The sequence below is a fragment of the Panicum virgatum genome, chromosome 8N (assembly GCF_016808335.1).
Source record: "Panicum virgatum strain AP13 chromosome 8N, P.virgatum_v5, whole genome shotgun sequence".
In the NCBI taxonomy this organism is placed as follows: Eukaryota; Viridiplantae; Streptophyta; class Magnoliopsida; order Poales; family Poaceae; genus Panicum; species Panicum virgatum.
This window is the reverse complement of record NC_053152.1, coordinates 14026225-14053420: the sequence shown is the minus strand read 5'-3', so window position 1 is coordinate 14053420 and position 27196 is coordinate 14026225. Positions and strand designations below refer to the sequence as shown.

Genomic DNA, 27196 nt, shown 5'->3' with positions numbered 1-27196 from the left:
GATAAGGAGACAGATCCAGATGAGAAACTTGCTGATTTATACCATGGAACAGAGTACAATTGATGGATCATACTGAGTAGGCTCATTGACTCTGCCTCTGCATGAACTTGTGCAAACGAATAGCAGGGGGTGAAACTCTGAAAAACAAAAAACTCAACTCCTCTATCGATCTAAATAACCACAACCGTGCAACAATCCTGCAGCTTCCTTCCTGAACGCCGAACACGAGTGTCCTCTCAAACTATCTCATGTTTTTGCCACCCATGAAACAGATGAGACTTGAGAGCATCATGCAAAAAATTTTAGGGAACACACAGCAGTGAGAACTTTCTGTGTTCTAGGTACCGGTATCTCCATGATCAATTGAAGCTAGTGTGGTGCTTACAGTTTGTCAATGCAGCTCAGTTCCTTTTCCGGTTCAACTGCAGCTGTGTTCGTCTTGTTCACGCGGCCTTTATAGTATCCTGCTCAAACCAAAGAAAAAGTTCCGAACAACAGAGTATGCTCGTCTTAGGCAGATGCTGCTAGGTTCAAACAGGATTCCGAAGAAACAAAACAAGCGAGAAATTTGGATAAGAACAAACGCTGGGATTGGAAAGGTGTTGCACGCACCAGGAACGCCATGGACATGAGTGTGGTTGGCCTTTTCGGTAGCGTACTGCAGTGGCTGCTGCGCCGTCGCCGGCAGAGCGCTGGCGTGTTCGCCGACGGTTGGCTGCGGCCGTACCGGTGGTGTCGCCTGCGCTTGCTGCGCGTCGTAGCTCAGGGGACGTCCACTGTAGTAGATAGCTGCAACCACAGAAAAACCAACGAACAAAGTGATTTTGCTGAAGAGAAATGGGTGCAGAGGCAATGTAACATTCTGGACACGGTTGTTCTTTTGTTTCGAGCATGGTTTTTTCGTTTTGAGAAGTGGGGAGCTAGACTTGAAGGCTGGGTGACATACCGGTAGGTTCGTTGGCGGCGTCGGCCATGGCGGGTGTCCGGCGGGTGGCACCTCTTCCGGCGAGCGCGCGGAAGAGGGTGAGTAGACTGCGCCTTTGCCGGTCTCCGTTTCTTGGATTGGAGCGGGAAAGACGTCTTCAGGAAGCTTTCTCCGTCGGCACTAAGCAATTGACTGAGAAGACTTGTGCGCGTTAACCAGAAGCCACCTAGAAACCCACAGTGCCTTGAAACGACTAAAAAAAAGCTTGTGAATTTGTTTTTTCTTTTTGGAAGATGGCTCGAGCTTGTGGGTTTCTGCAACTGTGGCGTACCTTATTTTTCAGAGTTATTTTCTGGTCAGTTAGTATTCCTGACAGAGTTCAACACGCTTTTGAATTTCTATCGTTCCATGGCGTACAAGTTGAAAATGAGACTTCTTAAAATAGTCTCTTAGTAACTAGCATAAGATTGAGCTTGTGGGTTGCTTGTTACATACACACATCCAGCCAAGAAGGCCGGTACTCAGTCTGATGAATCACAGTAGAAGATCTCTCTGTACCCTGGCCACAGCAATTCGTCTCATGGACAAATGCCCGGCAACAATCCTGCTAGTACATACTACATAGAAAATGCATGCTTGTTGCTTAGATTGAACTTGTTTCATTGAAAATCAATAGCACGAATATTGATAAAAGCATTTGGTACTCAATATTTTCAAAGGTTCTGTATACCCTTCAAGGCTCATGTGCATGTACATAAATCTGTTGCTGGGTCCCAATTATGTGAAAGATGTTGATTAGATGCCAAATTATTGTATTTGGTTATGCAAGGCTACTCACGATGATTGAGAGAGATTGAGCTAGACCCCAATTGAAAACTTCACAAGAGGTTGCAGATATACGGCAGTCCTAGATGGCTACATATAACTTTCCATAAAATTTTTCTCCCTTAAGGTTAAATATACGAGCGATTTACATAAATAAGCACATTAAGACATCAAGGTTGATGGATCATACTGAATAATTTCATTCACTCTGCATCTGCATACGCTTGTACAATGTGACAACACCACTGCCGGAAAAAAAAAATCTTGAAAGGAAAAAAAATCTGAATAATTTCTCCATCGTCCCAAACAGTCAGTGTCATGTCATCCAATCATCCATCATCCTGCCTCCTGAGCCATCCTCCTCCACTGAATCTATTTTGCAGTTTGGCTGCCGGAGAAGCATCCGAAGCTAGAGATGAGTGACAAACAGAGAACCGTCAGCAAATGGATCGAGCAAGCACGCAGGCAAGCAGCGTGAGAGATCAGGCACGGGCAGTTATTGAGTTGTGTGCAGTAGTAATTTACCAGCTGGCAAGGAAGCCCGGTTCTTTGCTCGCCTGATCTGCAGCGGAGCTCTGCTCGCCGGCGGCGGGTTTCTTGCCGGGCACACGGCCGGCGTAGTAGCCTGCCCTTGCCATGCCAAGCAGAACCAGGTTCAAGCAGGTTGATAGAAAAAGAAACAGAACGAGGAATCCGGGCATGAGACGCTCGGATCTGTGATGCACGCACCAGGAACTCGAGCGTTGACCTGCTCGTCGGCGGCTTGGGACGGCGCCGCCGCCGCCGGCGGAGATTTCTGGTCGTCGTAGTTCATCGGACGGCCGACGTAGTAGCCTTCAACCGAGAGAAGACGAGGGAAAAAAAGAGAAGAGAGTGAATTCGCAGAAGAGAGCAGAGTGAATCGAAAAGGGCTCTCCTCTCCTTCCTTCGGGCAAGCACGCTTGTTTCCAAGGGAGAGAGGCAGAGGTGGCGGAGGTTGAGCGACATACCGGCAGGGCCTTCTTCGGCCATGGCGGAGCTCCGGCGGCCGGGGCGGGCGACTCCTCCTCCGGCGAGAGCGAGGCGACAGCTGAGGCGGACGAAGGCACGCCTCCCCTTCTCGCGTCGGCCTCAGGTTCTTGGCTTGGAATGGGAAGAGGGGCCTAGCTAGGGACGCCGCTTTCTCCGAGCTGGCAAAGGGAATTGAGTTTAGGAGAGCTGAGCATATATGAAGCAGAGATAGCACCTACTGACCAACCGCTTGGTTCATTGATCAATGATTAGCATGGTAACTACTAACTAGTGCTAGCTATGCAAGCGTGTGGAGGTGCCATCACTAGCCACTGTTCGACCTGGTCTTGAGCAACCAGCATCTAGTTCAGTGCCTGGAAACGAAAGGAATTGCCGCCATCACTCGGTGGCTTGGGGCTGCAACTTTCTCTTAACATGATTATGGATTTATTTTGTTCTTAACATGTTCTTCCCTTGTCTTGTACTAGGAGTGTTAATTGGTGATTCTTACGTGCACCTTTAACCTTTTTAGTTCAAAATTTTATACTATTTTTTCAAAATAAAATCTCATTTTGAAAAAAATAGTACAAAACTTTGAACGAAAAAGGGTTGGATGAAGATATGGGTCACCAATTAAAATCCTAGTCTTGTGCGACGTTCTAGGTTTGTACTCGGTCCACTGCTTGTGTATAAGGTTAGTCTCAGTGGGAGGTTAACGGGCACAATTACCTATACTAGAAACTAGGTAACTGTGCCAGATGGATTTCATAGTGGTGAAACTCTTCTCACATTTCATGAAACTTATACTTCTTTCTTCTTGTTATGTCAGCAAAATTAACGATATTTAATGCTATGAAACCTTTTATGAAATTCCTATGAGACTAGCCTAAATTCGACTTTTCTCACGGAAGATGGTAAATTAATTGGATGGGGAAGCTACTTTGTTCATAAAATGCGGGAAATTCTAGCCCTCATGGCCATGGGCACATGCCTATGTTCCAGCGTCCAGCACCGTTAGATGTGTGCCGAGATTTGTGAACTAATGGAATTTGACAGTCTGTGCCCTTTTATGTAGTCCCTGAATCTCAACTTGCGTCTGCCGGTGTATAGCGCAAGAGCACCTCAAGAGGAAGAATGTTCAGTTAAATGCTCCAATTGTTCATGCAGTAGACAGCACAATAGTAAGAAATTCTTTTGGTTTACACAAGGAACAACCTGATTGTGAAATTGACAACGGAAATGCCGAAGAACAAGTTTCATAGAACCGATAATCTGAAGGCCTCGTGCAATCCATCCAGATGACCAGTCCTCCACTGAGCTCCGAGGCTCCGAGCAGGGGATGTCTGTCCTGGGTCTAGTTCGCATTTCCTCTGCTGCCGGAGAAGCACCCGAACCTAAACGGAGAACCATCAACAATGCATAGAAGCAGATTTGAGCTCCAAATAGTCTCTACTCTCTACACCAATGAAAGCATCAAACTAGTCACCATCTGGCAAGGAAGCCCGGTTCTTGAGTCTGCTGAACTGCAGTACTCTCAGCAGGGTTGCTGTGCTCCGTGGCAGCGTTTCGTCTACCTTGCGTAGGCCCAGCGTAGTAACCTGCCCAATCCAGGATAATGAACAATTGACACGAAATGTGATGGGAAAAAAATATCACTCAATCAGGAGTTCAGGACTGGAAATCTTGCGTAACCAAGAACAGAGCTGCAAGAACGCACCAGGGACTTGTGCGTTCCCAGCGTTCTGGCCGGCAGCGGCGGGTGGCGGCGGTACCGGCGCCTGCGGTTGTTGCCCCTCGTAGTGCAACGGACGGCCGACGAAGTAGGCTGCGGTTAGATGCCACGGCAAGAAACACAAGGCGATTCGCAGAGTGTTATTGGGGATAGATCCAGGAGCAAAAACAAAGAAAAAACTGTAAACGATTTCTTTTGGAGCTTGTTTAGAATGAGGCATGGGCAGGGGGAATCGATGCTCATCAAGTCTGTGGAGTCCTTACTTGGAGGATCGGCAGCGGCGGCGGCCATGGCGGGTCTCCGGTGTTGTCTCCGGCGAGAGAAAGACAGGTTGACGGCCTGCTTGTGTATGGTCTCTGTGTGTTGGATTACTGGACATGAGAGGAAAAAAAAAATATCTGTCCCTTTGGAGTTTGGACAGCTTTTTCCAAGCTGGCAGTAAGGGGCATTGACGGAGAGTTGAACATATTTACCCGGTTGCCACTTACAAGTTAGAACACCTTAAATTTGATTTAAAAATATTTAGTTTAATTTACTTCATGCCCATCGCATCACACGGCGGGTTGAGCGGTTGAGCACGTGGGTTTCTACCGGTGTTTAAATTTGCAATTATTTTGCCGTGAACTACTAGCAAGCAATTATTTTGCCGTGAACTACTAGCAAGGATGAAAACGAATCGATCATACGAATAGTGGAAAATGTGCCTGATATTGATATCCATTCTATTCACACATTATTTATCTCATTTTATTCCAAAATAAATGCACATCTATGAATAGGACAATATAACTTTGTCATTTTGTACTTTCTCTTCTCCCAATGTGCAATTATTACATCTTTATAAGGGTATATATATAATTTTCCGCTAGCATTGATCTCTACATCCAAACTTTAGAAGTACATTTATTTTAGAACAGAAGGAGTATACAATACTGATATCGAATACCCGATTCCAGATATGGTCTATTCAATTTAGTGTCTAAACCCCTTCGATCCGTCAGATGTACCAAGCATATTAGGGGCGAAGCTAGAGCTGAATCGAGGGGTGCCCTGTCCTTCAAGCATATTAGGGGCGAAGCTAGAGCTGAATCGAGGGGTGCCCTGTCCTTGATTTTGCTTCTAGCTATCTAATTTATAAGGTGAAAATTTGATGATTAGCATTGAGTTTTCATTTCGGTGTGGGTGTCCAGGCACCCCCTAGAGCCAATGTAGCTCCGCCACTACATATCCGTACTGTTTTCATCCCTAACTACTAGTACTTGCTTGGTTTATATTGCTTTCCTTGTTTTTTTTTGTGCTATTTCATTTCATGAAAATATTTTTTTCTCAGCCAGTTGGTATTGCTGATAAAGTTTGGCTTCACAGGGCCATATGCACAAGGTCCAATGATTGGATTTGTAATTTTGTATCATCATTGAGATTTGAGATGCATGACTGAAAGAATAAGATATGAACTGTGAAGCCACCAAGGTTACTATTACTAGGCTCTATGGCTGCTGGAGACTATTGACAACAAAACAATGTTAGGAGGGCCTAAGAAAAAAAAGCTTGCATGAAAGGTTTGCATTTGATGCAAAACAATGTGTCCATCAAAGAAGCATACAAATCCAAAAAGGAAGAAAGCTTGCATGGAAGGCTTGCATTTGGCATAACAATGTGTCCAACAAAGAAGCATACAAATCCGAAAAGGATAGTTTCCGCGTTAATTCAGTGTATGAGATGTCGAGGTGTTGGGTCAGACTAACTTCTTGCGCATTGTAGGACGAGACGAAGGTTCACCGAAAATACACCCTCTGTTTCCAGTGTATATTTTGCTCTGTTTTGTCTGATGGTGACTGATCAAGTTTGTCTCCGCTTCAATGATACTCATCGGATTCGTTCCACAGACGTGGGGCCGCCTCTCCTGTCAGTATGTGCCCTACCGGACAGTAGGCCAGGCCGTGTGGACCTGGCCAAAGTCTTAGTCTTCTTGGACGACTTCAGGTCTCCTCCTATAGCAAGTCTCCTTGGTCCTTGCTTAGTTGCTTGCATCTCTTAAGCTCCAAGCAAGTCCAGATCTCCTCTCACCAGCGCACTCCATTGCGATTGTTGCAGCTCCAACCAAGCATAAGCAGCTCAAACACCACACCACACCACTCGGTCTCTGCTGCTGCTCTTGGATGGACTAGCTCACGAAAGGCGTCTGGCTGCCCGGATCCTGTCAAGGTTAGATTCTCTCCTGGTGTTCTGTTACCAGATTACATTCACGAGCAAGTTTAGAGCCTGTCATTTCTCGAATTAGATGCAAAGCTGAGCTTCGACGAGCATATCTAATATCTTGCTAGTGAATCACATGTGAAATTTTCAGTGAGCCTTACTCCCAGATGAAATGCCTGCCCTTATCCTTGTGTTATGTGTAGTGTAATTCCAAGGGCAAAACATCCTTGCGAAGTTTCGATTCAGTTGCATCTCTCCATCTAGACTGTCACCGTGGATTAGCTGGTACATCATTCAAGTATTTCCATCGGAATTTCTGCAGGGTTCAGCTCAGGCCTGGAATTTCTGCAGGGTTCAGCTCAGGCCTTTTGGACTCTTTCCTTTATGTGTCAGGGGTTGTAGCAGAGTTACAAGCTCCAATCACCAGCAGGTGCAGATTACCTTCTCTGAATCCTCACTCACAAATTTTTGCATCTCCAGAACATTCTCTTTGCTTGGTGATACGATGACTAGCCATGTCTGGCAATTTTAGCAACGAGAATTTTCTTTTAGAGAAATGAAAATCCAAGTATTTCGCAGAATTTCCCCCTTTACAAGGTTGAAATAGAAGCCCCTCTGCTTAGAGACAGTTGAAGATTTAGACCTGACTACAAAAACGCAGACATAAAAAATAGTCATCAGCCCACATTCCTAAAATTTCACAGAACGTCCAAACTGATAGCTTATGTATTATGAAAGCAAAGCATATCTACAAAGCATAGTTCGGCAGAAGCATTATCGGGCATTTGGGTGCCAAAAATACCTGAAGTTTTGAACTCCAAACTTGTGTCCAGCAGGGATCAACTGGTCAAGTCATTAGACAAATCTACCATGAATATATCACAAACTGTTTGGAAGGCTTAGGAGTATCACAAATCACTACAAACTGTTTGGAAGCATTAGAAATTATAGCCTCTTAAAAACAAAGCATGCAATTGCCATCCCACAAGTACCAACTCCTTTAGTTTGATATATGATGAATTTGGAAAGTAATACAACATCCAAAGTAATGAATCTATTCATGTATGCTGGCATGACTAGAGGGTTTATTACTCCCTCCGTTCTCTTTTGATAGTCCTAATTCATCTTGGAACAATGACCAAAAAGTACCTTGCTTATCGTCTCATTAATTATGACTCCTCGTTTTTTATGTTATCATATACATGCACCAATCTTTTCTCTAGAAAAGTTACTCTGCATGGGAATTGAAGGCCATCCATACTTCCCAAGATGTCAACCCAAATAGGACTATCAAAAGAGAATAATTTAATTTTGGAAATAGGACAATCAAAAGAGAATGGAGGGAGTATTTAGCAAGCATACCATGATTCAGAACAGCAGAGCCCCATAGCTTCTTGCATTGTATAAAGATTTACACTGTCACCTTGCACAACACATATCCATATTCCAACTTCGCCTGACAAGTTGCATACTCTCTCCGTCCTAAAATACAAGTCATTCTAGATTTGTCCTAAGTCAAACTTTCTTAGGTTTGACCAAATTTATGGTGAAAAGTATCAACATTTATGACATTAAATAGGTATATTTTGAAAATACACTTCATGGTGAATTTAATGATACTTATTTAATATCATAAATATTTACAGGTTTTTATATAAATCTGGTCAAACTTTAGAAAGTTTTAGTCCTGACAAACCTAGAATGACTTGTATTTTTGGGACGGGGGGAGTACATCCCACTACTGACCTTCCTGGGAAAAAGAAAGAAATAAAGATAGAGTTAGAATAATGGAAATGATAAAGGCATTGCAATTAAATCATTGCATATCAATATCAGAATCTGTTCCTGGCAGATGATCCATTTAATCGTGGCAATAAAAAAGCTTATGTGCACAAAACTATCCAACATCTCGCCGATTTACCCTCTTTAAAGGCCTCTCCACAGGTACAAATTTATATGGAGTCTTATGGTTCACAAGGCGGGCGAAAACACAAAAGCTAAAAATTAGAAGCTATTTGACATGGTAACCAGGATCAGGCAAAACAACTAATTTACACACTACTATAACAAAACTGGAGAAATGCTCAAGCATACAGGTAGGAAGCCACTTGAACTGACATGCTCAAGCACCAGTAGCATTTTTTTTCTCCATGCCCAGCTGTTTCTGTACCAACCCAACACCTCCAGAGGTTCAGTGGACAAAGGACGTTTTAATAGCATGCTCCATAGACTACGAAACCAAGCATTTGGCATTTATCAATAAACTTAGCTTATCTTGATTGAAACAGTAGTTATTCCTGCCACAGCATCAGGGTACATCTTGGGAATAAAGATATCTGAAATTCTGGACTTAGAAGTAATGTTTGTTAGTCACGTGTCTTATGTCACTAGAAAAATCTGCAGTCACGCTGAAAGATATCCAAAACAGTAGTTATACTGCTTTGAACCCTCAGCAAAATACACCTTAAGATAAAAGGATGACAAACAGCTAAAGAGAGTGTTAGAGTATATCAGGAATATCTCTATACTAGATAGATTAGGATTGTATCCGTATCCTACTATATCTGTAGGAGAGGCTCCTTGCCCTCTAAGTCATGTACCCCTATATATTCAGCCCTAAGGCTCAGACTACAATAATCCATCAATTATACACCAATTCTATTCTCCTACAGAGAGGCTGCTCTGCAAGACCACCTCCAAAGTATGCAGGAACCTTTCAGCATAATAAGGAACTCTAAGAAGATACTACCTGTCCATTTTTACGATGTATTTTGGTAAGAACGAGTCAATATTATGCATATAATTTAAGTAATTGTCAGTCAAAACATGGCTTTCCAAAGCAAAAAATAAATAAATTAAAGGTAGGAAGGAGTAAGTCACAAAAGGATATCTGTCTGCAACTGCAACACATGTGTGCCATAGAATTAACAAGATCAGAAGCTGTATCTTAAGAAATATCTCTAGCATTATTTCTGAAAAACATAGCAATAAGCTAGGAAATGTCATACTAAAAAATAAGAAACCTAGAGATCAATGCATGATTGAACCAGAAAGAGATATAAATCTCCACCCAAATAAACGCGTCAATGTAAATCTCCATGATCGGAGAACTTGTTATGAAATTTAGCAAGCAGACTGTGATTTGGATCCTGAAGATACAGAACACCTGAACCTCATAATGTAGCCCTGCTAATGGGTTAGAACCCGCACCATACCCAACCCCACCCAAAATTAACATATTTAGATACCCAACCCAACCCAACCCAATTAATTAATTTCTCAACTCTAACCAACCCGCCCCATTATAAACGGGTAACCCATAAAAACCCATGAGTTCTACTATACCAGGAATTTAGTGGTTCTACACTTAATGTGGGGACCACATATATGTCTAGCCACACTACTTTGCACAGAGTATCTGTCAGTCATATTGACTCATCTCTAAAAATTTCAGTCAATTTCGATAAAATTTTATAGTGTGAACGCGAGGTTTTAATTCCAGGGTCCGGCTCTTGATGTGGAGCCCACGTGTAGTTCTAGCCACGCTACTTTGCACAGAGTAGCTGCCAGTCATACTGAGTCACCTCCAACAAATTTCAGTTAATTTCGATAAAATTTTATAGTGTGAACGCGAGATTTTAATTCTAGGGTCCGGCTCTTGATGTGGAGCCCACGTGTAGTTCTAGCCACGCTGCTTTGCACAGAGTAGCTGCCAGTCGTACTGAGTCATCTCCAACAAATTTCAGTCAATTTCGATAAAATTATATAGTGTGAACGCGATGTTTTAATTCTAGGGTCCGGCTTTTGATGTGGAGCCCACGTGTAGTTCTAGCCACGCTGCTTTGCACAGAGTAGCTACCAGTCGTACCGAGTCATCTCCAACAAATTTCAGTCAATTTCGATAAAATTTTATAGTGTGAACGCGAGGTTTTAATTCCAGGGTCCGGCTCTTCATGTGGGGCCCACAGGTAGTTCTAGCCACACTGCTTTGCACAAAATAGCTGCCAGTCGTACTGAGTCATATCCAACAAAATTCAGTCAATTTCGATAAATTTTTCTGATATAAACACGTGGTTTTAATTTCAGAGTCCAGCTCTCACGTGGGACCCACATTTATATATAGTTATACTATTTTGTAAAAAATATCCATTTCAACCCACCCCAACCCGCCTCAACCCGCATTTATATAGAACCCGCCCCGACCCACCCCATTAAGTAATACAACCCATTTTAAATCATCCAAACACACTCCATTTCAAAACCCACCCCATAAAACCCATTTCAACCCAACCCATTAGCAGGCCTATCATAATGTCACAATCTACAGAAGTATTACATATAGCATATCATGTTCACCTAATAAAGAGCATGGAACAAGAAAGCAATTCGGATGCAAAGATGGAAATCGTTGAAACCAAAAGCATCAACTTAAAGTTCTTAGTCTTGAATTTTAACACACCGACAGTAGGCCTAACAACCAAAGCAATGAAGCAGACAGAGAATTCAGATCATAACAATTTCTTACCTTCAAAGGACATTAAGATGCACAATATGTTGATGAATTAATTTCGATTACAAGGGGTAGTTCACTTCTCATGGACTGGTTTATTAGTCTGAGTTATACATGACACTTCGCATCCATACTTAAGCTCAATCAAATGCTTTAATTAGCAGCATCATACTTCTCTACTAATGAGTGAGGTTTGTACACCTAATTACAAATATTGAATTATGACAGAAGCTAGAAACCAGAGTTGAATCAAACTGAATATTGATGTTTGCAGTGCAGAATCCAGGCTTTTATTTAGTCTGTGTAGAGTCTATGGACTATGGTCACATAATCTGTTTGTGTTTTTGTTTCCAATTCTCGATTTACATGTCAAATCTTAGAAAGGAATGTAATATCGAACTTACAGATTTTATCAACCCCAAGAAAATTGACTCAATACTGTTCTTTACCGGCATTCTTGTCCCTCCATCTGCTTTATTCTTCTAACTGATAATTATAACAAGGCATTCACATCATGCAACTGTGTGTTGGGTTTCTGCTAATTTTTTTTACTATACTATGTAACATGATCTACGTTTATGCTGTTCAGCAGAAATGGCGGAGGCCTTACTCCATACTGTTTCAAAGATAGGTTCCACCTTAGCGGAGGAAACCACGAAGGCCGTCATTGCCAAGTTATCTGAGAAAGTTAAGAATCTGAAGGAATTACCAGAGAAAGTCGAGGAAATAGGGAATGAATTTAAGGCGATGAGCAATGTCATAAAACAGTTTAGTACACCAAGTCTTACAAACGAGCTTGTTAAGGATTGGATTGGCGAGGTGCGGGAGCTGGCCCACCGTGTTGAAGATGTAATGGACAAATATTCGTATCATGCACTTAAATTGGAGGAAGAAAATGCATTGAAGAAGTTCTTCTCGAAAGCTTATTATGTCACAGTTTTCAGTGAAATTGCGGAGGAGATTATTCAGATAGAGAGAAAAATTGAAAATGTTGTGAAGCGGCGAGATCGGTGGCTGCAATTGCCGCAGCTTATTTCTAATCCACTTGCTGATATTGAAAGAAAAAAGCCACAAGGTTGTTTCCAGGAAGTTCTACAAGATGATCTCGTGGGGATTGAACACAACAGGAGACAGTTGACTGAATGGCTATACTCCGACAAGCAAGGTAGAACAGTGATCACAGTATCTGGTATGGGTGGATTAGGAAAAACCACTCTGGTCGCAAATGTGTATGAGCGGGAGAAGATTAACTTTACCGCCCATGCATTGATTGTTGTGTCAAAGACTTATGATGTGGTTGAAATGCTGAGGAAAATGCTTAGGAAGATTGGGTACCCAGAACAGTCAGAGCTAACAGATATGGATGCCCATGAGTTGAAAGTAAAAATAAAAGACAGACTATCAGATGGAAAATGTTTGGTTGTATTAGATGATGTCTGGAATCGAGAAGCATACACTCAGATAGCGGATGTATTCCAGAACCTTCAATCATGTAGCATTATTATCACAACAAGACAGGAACATGTGTCTACTCTTGCTCAACCAAGACATCAACTCAAACTCAAGCCATTGGAATGCAATGATGCATTTAACCTCTTCTGCAGAAAGGCTTTCTATAACCGCATGGAATGCAAGTGCCCTCAGGACCTTGAAAAGCTGGCTAAGAATATAGTGGATAGGTGTCAAGGCCTCCCACTTGCAATAGTAACCATAGGTGGCATGTTGTCTTCACTGCCAACAACAGATTATGTTTGGAATGAGACTTACAAACAACTTCGTTGTGAGCTGGCAAATAATGATAATGTTAGTGCAATTCTAAATCTGAGCTATCATGACACACCTGGAGATCTTAGGAATTGCTTCTTGTATTGTGGTCTATTTCCAGAGGATCACCTATTGTCAAGCGAAAGCCTTGTGCGGCTGTGGGCAGCAGAAGGTTTTGCAGTGCAAAAAGAACAAAGCACAGCAGAGGAGGTGGCTGAAGGATATCTCAGAGAATTGATTCAAAGAAATATGCTGGAAGTTGTGGAGAATGATGAGCTAGGCAGGGTTAGTACCTGCAAGATGCATGACCTCGTGCGTGACCTGGCGCTTTCAATATTCAAAGATGAGAAGTTTGGTTCCGCAAATGACTTTTCAAGCATTTCTAACATGGACAAACATGTTTGTCGCCTGTCATCATGTGGATGGAAAGAGAAAGCTGCAGTAAAAGTGAAATTCTCACGCCTTCGAACCCTTGTGGCTCTTGGAATAACTGCATCCTCTCCTCAGTTGTTATCCCCAATTTTTTCTGAATCCAACTATCTTACTGTTCTTGAGCTGCAAGATTCTGAAATAACTGAAGTGCCACCGTCCATAGGAAATTTGTTTAATCTACGGTACATTGGTCTGCAGCGCACCAGGGTCAAGTCACTCCCAGAGTCTATTGGGAGGCTGTCAAACCTCCTCACCCTAGACATCAAGAAAACAAAAATAGTGAAGCTACCTCGAGGCATTGTTAGACTCAAGAAGCTGCGGCACCTTCTGGCTGATAGATATGAAGATGAGGAGCAGTCAGAGTTTCGCTATTTCATTGGAATGCAAGCACCAAAACAGCTATCCAATTTGGAAGAACTGCAGACTCTTGAGACCGTGGAAGCTAACAAGGACTTGGTTGAGCAGCTGATGCAACTTAAGCAAATACGGAGCGTGTGGATTGACAACATAAGAACTGCGGACTGTGCAAATCTTTTTGCTACACTGTCCACGCTGCCGCTTCTTTCTAGCTTGCTTCTCTCTGCGAGGGATGAGAATGAGGAACTTTGCTTGCAAGCTCTGAAGCCAGAATCTGAAAAACTCTACAAATTGATAATCAGAGGGCGTTGGGCAGATAATACACTAGACTGCCCAATATTTCTTGATCATGGCAGAAATCTGAAGTATCTAGCTATAAGCTGGTGTCAACTTCAGGAAGACCCACTGCAGTTGCTTTCTCCGTACGTGCCAAACCTAACATATCTTAGACTTAACAGGGTGAGCAGTGCAGGCACATTGGTTCTTGCCGAAGGGTCCTTCCCGAAGTTGAAGACGCTTGTCTTGAAGCGCATGCCTGATGTTAACCAACTGATGATCAAAGATGGCGCCCTCACACAGATTGAAGGTTTATATGTTGTGACACTTCCAAAACTCGACAAGGTCCCTCAAGGCATCGAATCCCTTCACTCTCTAAGGAAGCTATGCCTCGTGAATTTGCACCAAGACTTCAGAGCTCAGTGGGCTATGGACGGAATGCAGCAGAAAATGCAGTATGTTGCAGAGCTCCAGATCTAGAAGTGGCATTTCTGTTCCATTTGCAGTTACATTCATGTATGTCGTATCTGCTTGTAACTTGGCCACTTGCTCACATGCTCAGCATGGATAAGTCATTAGTTATTGGCATTGTTAGTCAAACTGCAATATCAGCTATTCAGCTATAATACGTCTAGATTTGTAATTGTCCAATAGACCCTTAAACTTGTCTTTCGTACTGTAATCTCGAGTCCCATGTAAGAACCCGAACCTTATGTACTATTGTACTCAATTGCATAATGTAATGAACACGTTATCCTTGTAAGTTGATTAGGCTCCAGTAACTCAGAAGTACTGTAAGATTATGCCAATAAAAATAACTCAAAACAAATGGTTTACTGAAATACTGAGCAAAAGGCGCCATAAATTGTGCATGACATCGAGCCCAATTCCACATGAATCTAATGGGACACGGGGTAAAGAAATGCTCAGGTGACAGCGCTAGGGGATGGCATGCACATCTATTTGTTTTGGGTCTAATAATTACATATGATTTAGGCATACAGTCCGGTTGACACTGATTGGATGCGTTATTTGGAACAGAAATTTGCAGGTCTGCAGTCGAACTGGATCCATAAATCGATAACAGATCATTCACATATCCTTTTTATGACCATATCCGATTGAACTGCATAACAAACAACCGGCCACGGGTTCAGCGAAGTTACCAACCTGATTTGCGGAGTAGCGACAGTCTTCGAAGCATAGCCGCGCCCTGACGGACAGATGGAGCCCGCCACGGCCGCCGGCAGCGCCGCACCGGAGTACTGGACAGGAATAGCAGGAAGGAAGTCAGAGAGGAGACAGGACAAGGAGGCGTTGTGCAGACAGCTGCGCACAGAGACGGGCCTTCTCTGGAGGCCCAGTTCAGTTCGGCGATGACCCATCTAAGAAGCGGGTTTCGAAGACCATCTTACGGGCGTGTTTGGTTTTCGGGCCAGAAAAGCAGATTCGTGGCAAATAATACAAGTTACATATTTACATATGTGACTGGCAGCCAAACTATCCTATAAAATAAAATAATTTTTTATAATGAAATAACTTTTTCGTTGTGGATCAATTTTTTTTATTGTGGAACAATTTTAGTTTATAACAAGATATGAGATTTGATCAATGAATATAGAGCAAAGATCATTGAACGTATCAGCTACTGTAGACTACGCGGGTTAGATAGCAGCCGTTAGACCCCTGATCAACATTTGATAAATTGTGAAATCTAGTAATGTCTCATAAAAGATGAGATCTACCAACGCATAACTGAAGGATAAACTAAACGAAATTACGGTAACAATGCGTCTGTAATTAAATGTAACACCCCGGCCTCTAACACCGCACAGCCCAGCCCTTCCGAGGGGTGAGCCCGCTTACACATAGCACTTTACTTACACTTTCGTCCCCGTTTCGCATAAAAGGGTTAACCCGAAGGTGCTATGACTGGAAGCCAAAGACTTATAAGTTGGCTCCACCCTTACTCAACTAGCAATGTGATACTAAATATGTGCACACATCACTCATGGGCCACTACTAGGCCATATTCAAATTGGGCCGGATGTCACACACGCCCCTCAAAGAACCCGACGTACTCGTCGGTCCCACTCAGCCACACTGGGCAAATGTCCAGGAACATTCCCCTTTGGCGCATGCCCGTACGTCCAGTGCCGACGCCACGCACCATGCGCCATATGCCCGCACACTGACCCGTACGCGCAACCGCGGGGGTTGGCTATGATACCATTTGTAACACCCCGGCCTCCAACGCCGCACAGCCCAGCCCTTCTGAGGGTGCGAGCCCACTTACACATATCACCTTACTTACGCTTTCGTTCTCACTTCGCATAAAAAAGGTTATCCTGAAGGTGCTATGGCTAGAAGCCAAAGATTTATAAGTTGGGCCACCATTGCTCAACTAGCAATGTGGTACTAAACATATACGCATAGAACTCATGAGCCACTACTGGGCCATATATCCATATTGGTCCGGATGTCACATTAAAGCTTAGTAAATCTGATAAAGGCGAGACATAAGAGCAAACCAAAGATCCGGCCTAACTAATGAAGAATACATCGAGTTCTACTTTACTCCTACTCCTAGGGTGTGGCGTGACGCTAAAAAGAAGTTGTATGGATGTGTTGGATGTCCCTTGGAGCATCTCCAACAGATTACTCATCCCTCTTCCCAATACTAAAAAATTGATGTTTTGGTGATGGAGGTGCTCCAACAAATTACCAATCCGATCCCCATTACCTATAAGTTTTTGTAATCACCAAGATACACCTCTCTCTCATCTAAATGAAGGGGATTTCCCCTCTACTTTATTATTGGTGATTGGATTTTGGTAATCTGCTGCAGCAATTATTACCTAAAAAATAAAAGTAGCTATTGGTAATGGAGAGAGAGAATATTTAAGGTAATATGTTGGAGATGCTCTTACAAAATCCTATGATCTGCTATTTATATTCTAAGATAAAACTCCTAGCCAACAGATTGGACCGGAAAAAAAATCAAATTTACTATATTTATATAATATTTTCAAAAACAATCAGACTCCTGGATCTTCTGTTGATGTCATCCTCTTATTCCGAGTCATGACCAGCCGTTGAATGATCTTTGACTAAACTCTGACCACATCTTGATCATGATAGCGCTAGCTTTGACCAGGCCTTCTAGCAGTCCTTGGCCGAACGGGCAATTCAGAAAATTTCCGATCGGCTCAATTCCGCTTGCCAAAATTACACTTGCAAATTTTTTTCGTCAACATTAGGATTAAACAGGATATTAGTTGTCGGAGGCTGTGCATTCTGCGTACATATTGCGTACTTATGCTTGACAAACAGTACCAGGTTCTAGCTAGTACATTGCTAAAAAACTTCCGGAGTGCATACTGATGCAATTAAGCGAGAGCCATAACAGGCAAAGTGTGTGCATCCAAAGCTCGAGCTAATCGGTCACTGGAAAGCCCATTGAGACTGTCCTCTCAACAGTAGCCGACGAGTCCTTGTGCATGCAAAGCTTCTTATTGTGCTTATTGTGCATGCAGAGCTGATGTGGAGCTAAGGTGGAGACCATAAGTTCGGTTGGCTTGTCAGCCAATCAGCCAACAATATTTTTCTCTCATATCAAGTCAGCACCAGCCACCAGCCAGACAGCAGTACTTTTCTCTCATAACAAATTAGCACCAACCACCAGCCACAGCCAAACAAACAGAGTGAATATCGATTATTAGAAAGCTGATAAGACCATAATATGGATTTTGGCTGATAGTGGGATTTTCTCTGTTCATTCCATGTATAGGGCTGTACTTAGTTCTATACATATGAGTATATAACTACTAACTTCTGTACAAATTATTAGAAAAAAATTCAAATTGCTCACCTCAAATATGATCAATGTTCGGATAACCCTAAATTATTTCTTGGTTCAATTCTTCGGAAACTTAATGCAATAGACTATCCCTTTATAAAGGACCTCTCACTCTCTGGAATGTCCGATTAACCGAAGAGCTCTTATCTCTTTCTTTTCCCTCTCTCGCACTTGCACTTATTGGATTGCTCTTTGCAATAAAAACGAAATCAACGGTACCAATTGGGATAACTAGTTTATGTTCCCTGGGGGACTGATACAGATAAACAGATGGTTGTATTTTGGATTGTGCATTGATATTATGTAGTATTTGGCACTATGGTGGACTTTGTAATATTTAGGACTGGACTATTTACATAAATATCATTGAATCGGTAGTTTATAGTATGTGTACATTTGCTTTTTTATCTAAAATGATATAGAACTGATGTACATGATTTTCTGAACAAAAAGAATATTTTTTGTAAATTTTGTCCGAAAGTTTTTTCGTATCGCCGATAAATTTCTGATATATCCGATATTCCCGTTTACCGGTGACCACCTAGATTTTAAAAATACCGGTAGAGAAAACCTTGCTGTGGACCCGCTTGGCTATGATTGCATTACTTATCAATGAAGAGAGATAATAAATGCTTATGTGGTCTGGATGAACCGATTCTTCAAAAAGGGCCACTGGAGAAGGCCTAATATGTTCCCTGGGGGACTGATACAGATAAACAGATGATTGCTGATACTGATATTTGTTTTCCACATCATGCATTCATGGTCATGGTGCTTGTAGTATGGGATGGCCAGATGATCGCCTGCTGCACCCTTGCGCCATCCAATTTTGATGCATTCTTTCGACCTGGACTATGGGACGGTTATGATGGACGCCTGCTGCACCCCTGATGTCATTCTCCAATGACTCCACCTCATCAACAGTCGCAGCATCGCAGTCAATACTGAGAGCGACATATTTGAGGCCTGCCAGATTCTGCAGCCCAAGGACCAGGCCACCGTCCCCATACTTGAATTGGCTCCGTGCCAGGAGTATCAGCTTGAGCCTTTGGAGCTTTGGCATGGCTCCCGGCTCAAATTCCAACGCTGCCTCAGATCAACAGATGAATGTAAACTTGACCAAATACTGGAAACCTTGGCTGTTGATTGCATACCTTGGGTGGAAAATCGCTGAATCTCCCTCTTTGTCATCTAATATGTTGACAGTAAGAGAAACTAGGATGGGTAAACTTGCTAGGATATTTATTCCTTCCTTGCTTACGTCACCACGAACTCCGATATGGAGGCGGGTCAGGTTGACCAGCGAAATGATTTGATGGGCCACGACACTTAATTGATTCCGGTTACCTAGGACAAGCCTCTTAAGTGGTGGTGGAGTACCGACACATAATCACTCTGTTAGCTGGGCTGAAACTGGAACTGGTGGCTGGAGTAGTTTGAGAGAAAAATATTATTGGCTGGCTGGTGGCTGGTGCTGGAGCGGTGTGAGAGAAAAATACTATTAGAATGGAAGCTGCTGGAGCTGCCAAACAGAATGAATAACATGAATGAAAGCGTGTCATCGAACTCCCCCACATATAATTGTTGAAGTCTTTGTGAACTGCTTGGTGAGCGAGGATATACATGCTTTCTTAGGGCAGTTCCAATGCAGACTCCACTCATAGAGTCTAAACCTCAAAGACTCCATCACGAGAAACTATACTTCCCAATACAAAATGTGTTACTTTGGTTTATATGGCCCACTTGTCTCTCTCACATTTATTCTTGATTTTCATGAAGATTTGGAGTCTAAATAAGACTTAGAGTCTTGATTTCTCTCATTCTCTCTTCTATAAATATACTGCCACATCAGCAAAACAAAATAAATAAAAAGCTTAGACTCCATGGAAGAATTTGGATTGGGACTTCCCCTTCCACGTCACCTACTTCACGAGAGTACCGCCAGAGAATTCCAAGTACCTTCAAATTTGTCCGATCGCCGAGCCCTTGGATACACTTTACAGATTGATAACCCAAACCGATATATGACAGCTCTTCCAGTGCCTGCAAATTTCCGATGCCATCTGGTAGTTGCACCCAAGAAGGCACATTAAGACGCACTAATATCTGCAATTGGATAATACCGGCCGGTAGTTTTGTAATGCTGTATCTTCTAATATTTAGTGTCTCTAGATGCTGCAGCTTTTCTGTATCTTCTGGGAGCTGGGGGACACCGTGCCCATACTTCATTTGACTGATTCTTTTAACATTTTGAAGATAGCATTCTTTAACAAGCCAACTTCTTATATTCAGCACTCGCAAGACTTGGCTGTTTAAAATCTGAGTGTCGTGCTTAACCAGCTCTGAATTATTGCCAAAAATACTAATTGATCGATTATGAGCTCCATTTTTTATTATCTTTGTCATCTCTTCAGCCTGGCTAGACATGTCTTCTGGATGGATAAACGACGAATCTTGTTGGAAGAATAATTTTCAGAAAACCCATTACGATTCCATATAGTAACAAAATTGTCCTCTACAGCCTTTGATACAATAAACTCGAGTACGACATCATGAACTCTGCACTTTTTCACTGTTGCGCCATCTGCTCCAACTTTGACTGCCTGGACCAAACTTCTATTGATCAGATCATTCAAGTAACTTCTCCCCAGCTCCTCCATACTTTCTGTCTTGTCCAGGAATCAGTCCTTCGGCCACCCATAATAATATCAACTCTCTGCAATCAATGATAAAATCTTCTGGAAACACACTCAGATATAACAAACAGCTCTTTAGATGGGGAGGAAGGTCAAAGTAACTAAGCATTAAAATTCTTTTCATCTTATCAATGGGAGAATCTTTGTCAACTGCAGCAGAAATGGACTTCAATGTATTGCCCCAGGCTTCAGGCGTTCTGCTTCTGTTTGCTAATAAACCAGCTATACTGATTATGGCTAGTGGCAAGCCACAGCATTTCCTCAGAATATCACTGGACACTTCCCTTAAATTTTGGGGACAATCTTCATGGGACCAAAATAGTCTTTTAAAAAATAATATCTGAGAGTCTTCATCTCCAAGTGGCTGCGCTTTGTACATATGTGCACCAATAATACCAGCACAACATGATCCGGCTACTGTTTTACTGCGTGTTGTAGTAATTACTCTGCTTCCATTGTCATTGCGAGGTAAGGCAGATTGTATAAGCTCCCCTGCTGCCACACTCCATATATCATCAATCAAGATGAGGTACCTGCATGCATTGGTTACGGAACCCCATTAAATGGTGAAGATATCTGTAAAATGTAATGGATATGGATTGTAAGTTGCACATGTAATGGAGATGGATTTAGGCTGGAACAAACTTCTTCCGTTATCTCAAAAAAAAAAAAAAAACTACAACCTCCCATATGGTAAGTGTCACATTAGAACAGAGACCAATTCAAATGTGTATGATCTTGAAAAGGGGTTTGCAAAATCATTATCTCTGTCCAGAAATAATTTTGCTGAATCTAAATTTATTCACTGGCACAGAGTAAATTTTCTACTGGAATAAATATCATACACACATAATATAACCATTAGTAGAAGAAAATTATCTTGTGTACCTCTTGTCAATTAAGTAGTCTCTCATATTGCGTATGAGCTGCTGTGTCTCCCACCTTTCCGTCTGGCCGTCAAACTGGTTCTTGCTTATTTGAGACAATATATCACTGAGGAGCTTCTTAATATCTGGAGTCTGAGATACAGACACGAAAGCCCGGCAATCAAATGGTTCAGTAATATTGCGGTACACCTCCATGGCAAGAGTGGTCTTTCCCTGCCCAGCGGTTCCATAGATGGACACCACCTTGTATTGCTTCTCTTCACATTTCAACAACTCGATGATCTCCTTGCGAGGACCATCGATTCCCACGAGATCTGTCACCTCCCTAAAGATTTCATGTGCTCGAGGATCCAAGGGCACTGACTGAGTGGCCGCGAGGTACTTGTGGATGTTGTGGCGTTCGGCCCGCTCACTCTGCTCGATCACAAGGCTCTTGAGTTTCTGGATCTCCTCTGCTAATCCCCGGTCCTGCAACAAGATCTTCACCTTCCGCACGGCCTTGCGCACGAAGTTGGCCTTGGAACCTCCATGGCTGTGATTGAGCCTGAAGCGGTCGATGCAATCCTCGATGTCGAGGGATAGCTCACGCACCTTGCTCCTCCAATCTTTGGCCAGTGGATCTATCTGGTCGCCGTCCTTGTCAGCGAGATTCTGCAGCACGGCGGCCATGGTGCTCAGCTCCTCCTTCAGGAAGCAGATCCCTTGCTCAGCATCTCGGGTGAGCTTGTACTTCTCGCCGAGCATGGCGGTCAGCTTGCCGATGACGGAGCCCATCACGCTCGTGGCGGCGCTCGCCATCACTTCGGCCATCTCGACACTCCAGCACTCTCTCTAAGCGAAATGCTAGCTAGGTTGTTGTGGTGTGAGAGAGGAAGGGCACTACAACTCTCAGGTTAATTACTCGCTGATGGTGCGTGTGGGGACCTAGAGATAAGAAACTCAAGGAGAGGATATCAATTTTTTGATACCTGCTACGTCCCACGCCAGTATGCACTTTGGTCTTACCTGCTCCAACTTCATTAAGTAAATGGCCTGCTTTAGATGGTGGTTCAGTAAGCAGCCTTACAAAACGTTAAAGCTTGTTCACATCAACGCGGACATAAATGTTTTTGAAAACCTGTGTTTTGAATTTTGATCGAGGTGACTTGTACATATGTGCCGTCCAACGAATTTAACTAGCTGATCATGCAAGTTGAAGCGTTCTCTAGATTAAAGATTAGGTCTTGGTCCGTATAGTTTATGTATCGAGCATCGTAACAGGTCTTTCTCAGTCTGAAGACAACATGCTAATGCGTCGTTTGATTTGAGTGAGTGAGTATTAGCCATTAGCATACAGAAAATTCAGGGAAATTGGGAGGCAACAACAATACCTAGCAGAAAAATCAGGCATCTCTTGTGTTCTGCACGCTGAGTAATTACAGGGCAACTGCCCATATGTCTCCTGCTGTTGCAACTGAACTGCTGAGTGCGGAGTCGCCTCGACATTCTGGTGACAGTGGTCATGTCAGGGTTAGTAGTTAACAAGTGTTTTTAAAACAAAACTCTCATTGGGTAGCCGCATGTGTAGCAAAACCACTGCTAGATTCGCTGCAAAGCTGCCTCGTATGCACAGGGCCTCTCTCGGCTCATGTGTTAACTATTGTTGACCGTACAACCACTACCATTCTTCCCAGCCAGTATACCATTGATGAGCACTAACATCGCTCTTCTTCAAGGTTCACACATTCCTCATCTTGGTTATTGTTCTTTTTTTAAGTACTTGTCCAATCTGAAGTAAAGAATAATTAACTATTGTTCAATTTCACGTGCCAGGATAGTCCGTGATTGTTCAATATAATCTAGAAAAGAGAAGATATTCCGTTATTACAATATAACAATTTAATTTGGGACCGAGGGGGAGAATAAATTATCGTAATCCGTTAGCTTCGTATATTAGCTTGAGGTTGTATTTCAAAATTACCATAATATTTGTTTTTGGTACAAGGCATAAATTAAATTAGTAAGAATGATGGTTGTCGTGAAGCCTCCTCCTCTGCCCCTCCCCTCGTCACTGCACTTGGCGACTCGGGGGGCCGAAACCTGGCGCCGCCGTCGCCGGCGTCCGTCCGGGCGGCGGCGGCGGCCCGCGGCTGTGCCGAAGCCGGTCAGCTCGCCCCCTTCCTCCCTCTCTCTTCCCTCCGCACTCCTCCCCCGAGCCCCAAACCGAGGTGTTGCGATGGCTGCCTCGCTGCCGGCGGTCGGCCGTCGGCCATCGGGGCCAGATCCGGCTTCCCCCACGCCGGATCTGGTGTTCCCCGATGTGGATCTGGCGGTCCCCGGCGGGGGTCGCTGGTGGGTCCGCGCCGCCGCTCCTCCTTGCCAGGGGCTCCCGGGCGGGTTCCTGCCGCCGCCGGCTCCTGCCTGGGGGGTTGGGGCGCGCCGCTGCCCCTGACGGCCGGGCATGCCGTGACGCGCTTGCCTCAGTGGCTCCTCACCCTCCGCGGCAGGTGGCATTCCGCGCTGCGCCCTGGCGCCGTTCGCGGGCTTCCACTCGATGCGCGCTGCCGTGGCGTCGGTGCACGCTCCCGCCAATGCTGCTGCTCGCCGCGACGGCGCCGATCTGCGTTCCCCCTGGCCAGGTGGTCTCTGGGGCAGTGGCCGCCGGTCGGAGGTGGTCCTGGCCTCTGTCGGCCTCTGCTGGCTGGGACCGGTACCGTTCCCCTCCGCGTCTCTGGGGCCACTGCCGGCTCCGGGCCTGCCCGCGTCGGTGCCCTTGCTAGCCGCCGAGGCAGCTCGCCCTCCCCTGGTGGCGACCGCCACGCTGGGTCGACCTGGCATGGAGGTTGTTCACCGGTGAAAACCATGTCTGGTATTCCGGACCGGCGACGATGGCGCCCGTGCGTCATGTCCCTGCTGGGGGCGTCGCCACGGAACACCTTCATGCCTCCTCTGCCGGCCCAGCCCGGTGACCCCTCCTCCCGGATCGGCGTGTTCCTAGCCACGGCTGCGGTGCCTCATGTTCAGTTCTCGGCGGCCCTTGGCTTGGGGTTGGATTCCTGGTGAAAACCATGTCCAATGCTTCGGATTAGCGATGTTGGCGCCTGGTGCGTCATATCCCTGTTGAGGGCATCATTTTGGGATTCCTTCATGCTCATGCTGCTGGTAGTCTGATTTCTTTGCGGCTTGCCGTGGGTGGTCGTCTTCATCTGTATCGCCTACCTGTGCTCTATCGACACATCATCACCATGTTCGTTGGAGCTGCGACTACTACGGCGGATGCTTTGCCGTCGTTGTGCTGGCGGATGCATTGCCGCCCCTGCTTCGTTCAACCGGCGGATGCTTTGCCGCCCCTGCTTCGTTCGTCCGGCGGATGTTTTGCCGCCCTTGCTACTCCTACTCCGACGGATGCTTTGCCATCATGTTTGCTACTTGTTGGTCGTCCTCGACGGATGCTTTGCCGTCGTGGTGACGTTCTGGTGGATGCTTGGCCACCCTCATGGTGTTACAGGGTTTCAGTCAGCGACTTGGTGATGGTGCACTTTGTGTAGATTCAGATGTTTTCTATCGTTTGGTTTGGCTTGGTGGGTTGAGTGGAGCCTCCCTCTTCTGTGGTCATTGTTCAGCTAGTTTGCAGGCCGTTTGTTTTCCAGGCCTTTTTCATTTTTTCTCTATTTTTAGTCCCTTGTGTACTTGGGTTGGTCAACCTCTGTTTGGCCTGCTGCAAGAAATGTCTGTAAACTGCTTTCTGCTTAATGAAATACGTGTTTAGGCACGGTCGCGAAAAAGAATGATGGTTGTAAGGAAAATGGCTCATAAGCCATTGTTTGTGATTTTGGTGATTGAATAACAATATAATTATTAGGACTAATGTGTTTGTCAACTTGTACATTTGTAGGTGTTTCTAGTGTAGGTTCCAAGGATGAAATGGAAGCTACGCTCAAATGATCAAGTAGGAAAAGACGCGCAAAGAAACAAAATCAAAACAAGTGCAGAACATCACCAACGCATTTGACTGATTCTGTAACATTTAGTGTTATATGTCGAAAATACGAGTTTTCAAAAAAATTTCGTGCACCAGTGCAAATAGCTAGAAATAATTTAAGGTTGAACTCATTCTCTATCCCCAAACTCTTAGTAAATTAAAAATCGAATAAACATAAGAGCTATAAATGTTAGTATGAATATTTGGAGTTTTGGATATTTTTGGAGATCATGTGTATCTGAAGGCATCACCACTTCGGGGTACTAAGAGGTTCCACGTAAAAGGGAAGCTTGCCCATAGGTACATTGGACCTTATCCGATTGTCCAGAGAATCGGGAAATTGGCTTACAAGTTGCAACTACCAGAAGAGCTTGCCGGAGTACACCCCGTTTTCCATGTATCCCAGCTGCTCAAGTGTTTGCGAGTACCGAAAGAAAGAGACAATTCTGCCAGAGGCAGTACAGGAGACGGTCGAATATGTTGAGTATCCGGTGAAAATACTGGATCGGGCAGTGAAGGAAACCCGAAGAACTATGATCCCCTCCTGTAAGGTACTATGGAGCAATCACACAGAACGAGAAGCCACTTGGGAGAAGGAATCCGACTTGAAGGAGAAGTACCCTCACCTGTTTGAAATCCAGGTAACCCTTTAATCTTGGGGACGAAATTCTTGTGGGGGGGGGGGGGGGGCTGTAACATCCCGTAATTTTTGTACGGAATGTTATATGTCAAAAATATGAGTTTTCAAAAAAATTTTGTGCACCAGTGCAAATAACTAGAAATAGTTTAAGGTTGAACTCATTCTCTGTCCCAAACTCTTAGTAAATTAAAAATCGAATAAACATAAGAGCTATAAATGTTAGTATGAATATTTGGAGTTTTGGATATCTTTGCATCTACCTTGTTTCAAATCCTATTTTGAAATGTTTTTGGTTTGAATTGAGTGGGATTTCATTTGAATCAACCATTCAAATAAAATCCAAAAGCACCAACTAACCCTTAACTAACTTGGGTCTAAACCCACCTAAGAGCAAGACCCAGCCTAGACCAAAGTCAAGGCCGAAACCGGCCAGCTCTTCCTCGCCCGCCCCGCTTCGGCCCGACCCAACCCCAAACCGCCGCAGCCTGGCCAACCCCACACGGCCCATTTTCGACCCAACCACTGCCGGCCTGCACCGCCTCCTTCCAGCCCACGCAGCCACCCTCGCCTTGACCCACTGACGCACCGGCCCCATGCGTCAGCGCCAAGGCCGCCCGTGCCTCGTGGCGCACTTTCCGCCGGATGCTGACGCACTCGCCTGCCACCGTGAATGCCCCTGTCGGCCACACCCGCAAGCGCAACCCCGCGCCGCGCCCCTGTGACCGGGCCTGGACGCCGAAAATCACCGGCCCCGACCGAAGGAAACCCTAATTAGCGCCGGCTATAAAACCCTCAAACCGCCGCGACCCTCAAACCCTAACATTGCTCCACTCCGCGGCCGCCACCACCACCAATTCGAGCGGAGAAGGCGAGGGAGGGGAGGAACATAGGAGGTGCCGGAAGAGAAGGGGAGGACCAAGGGGTGCCGGGAGAAGAAGAGGAGGAGGAGGAAAAGAGAAGCTTGGCGCTCTTGCCGCGCTGAGGAGGAGCCAAGGTGGAGGAGGACGACGACGCCGCTGGAGCCGGGGATCGCCGTCACCAGGGAGCTCCGCCCGCACGCCTACTTCGCAACGTAGACCGGCATGGAACTGCACCGACGACCGCCTGCATCACCTCACCCCTGCTTCGAGCACTGCGTCCTCGAGC

At 44.5% G+C, this 27196-nt stretch overlaps 3 protein-coding genes across 6 annotated transcripts; 1 reads left to right on the top strand and 2 right to left on the bottom strand.

Annotated features, from left to right (window-relative positions):
• Positions 1–2: 2 nt before the first annotated feature.
• On the bottom strand, positions 3–1184 carry LOC120686087. The gene is made up of 4 exons (XM_039968245.1): positions 947–1184; positions 613–789; positions 386–464; positions 3–278 (listed from the first exon to the last, which is right to left on the bottom strand). Exons 1-4 carry the CDS (start codon positions 972–974, stop codon positions 242–244), a joined length of 321 nt encoding a protein of 106 aa, XP_039824179.1. The 5' UTR covers positions 975–1184; the 3' UTR covers positions 3–241.
• Positions 1185–6241: 5057 nt separating this feature from the next.
• On the top strand, positions 6242–14775 carry LOC120686334 (disease resistance protein RPM1-like). 4 transcript variants are annotated; one of them, XM_039968535.1, is made up of 3 exons: positions 6242–6677; positions 7020–7098; positions 11771–14775. In XM_039968535.1, the coding sequence occupies exon 3, from the start codon at positions 11773–11775 to the stop codon at positions 14485–14487; it is 2715 nt and encodes a 904-aa protein (XP_039824469.1). In that variant the 5' UTR covers positions 6242–6677; positions 7020–7098; positions 11771–11772; the 3' UTR covers positions 14488–14775. The 4 variants fall into 4 exon arrangements, with proteins under 4 accessions (XP_039824469.1, XP_039824468.1, XP_039824466.1 ...); XM_039968534.1 differs by having other exon boundaries at positions 11768–14775; XM_039968532.1 differs by having other exon boundaries at positions 6991–7098; positions 11768–14775.
• A 5092-nt stretch (positions 14776–19867) lies between these two features.
• On the bottom strand, positions 19868–22371 carry LOC120686357 (disease resistance protein RGA5-like). The gene is made up of 2 exons (XM_039968558.1): positions 21451–22371; positions 19868–21095 (listed from the first exon to the last, which is right to left on the bottom strand). The coding sequence occupies exons 1-2, from the start codon at positions 22257–22259 to the stop codon at positions 20495–20497; spliced, it is 1410 nt and encodes a 469-aa protein (XP_039824492.1). The 5' UTR covers positions 22260–22371; the 3' UTR covers positions 19868–20494.
• Between the last annotated feature and the right edge of the window lie 4825 nt (positions 22372–27196).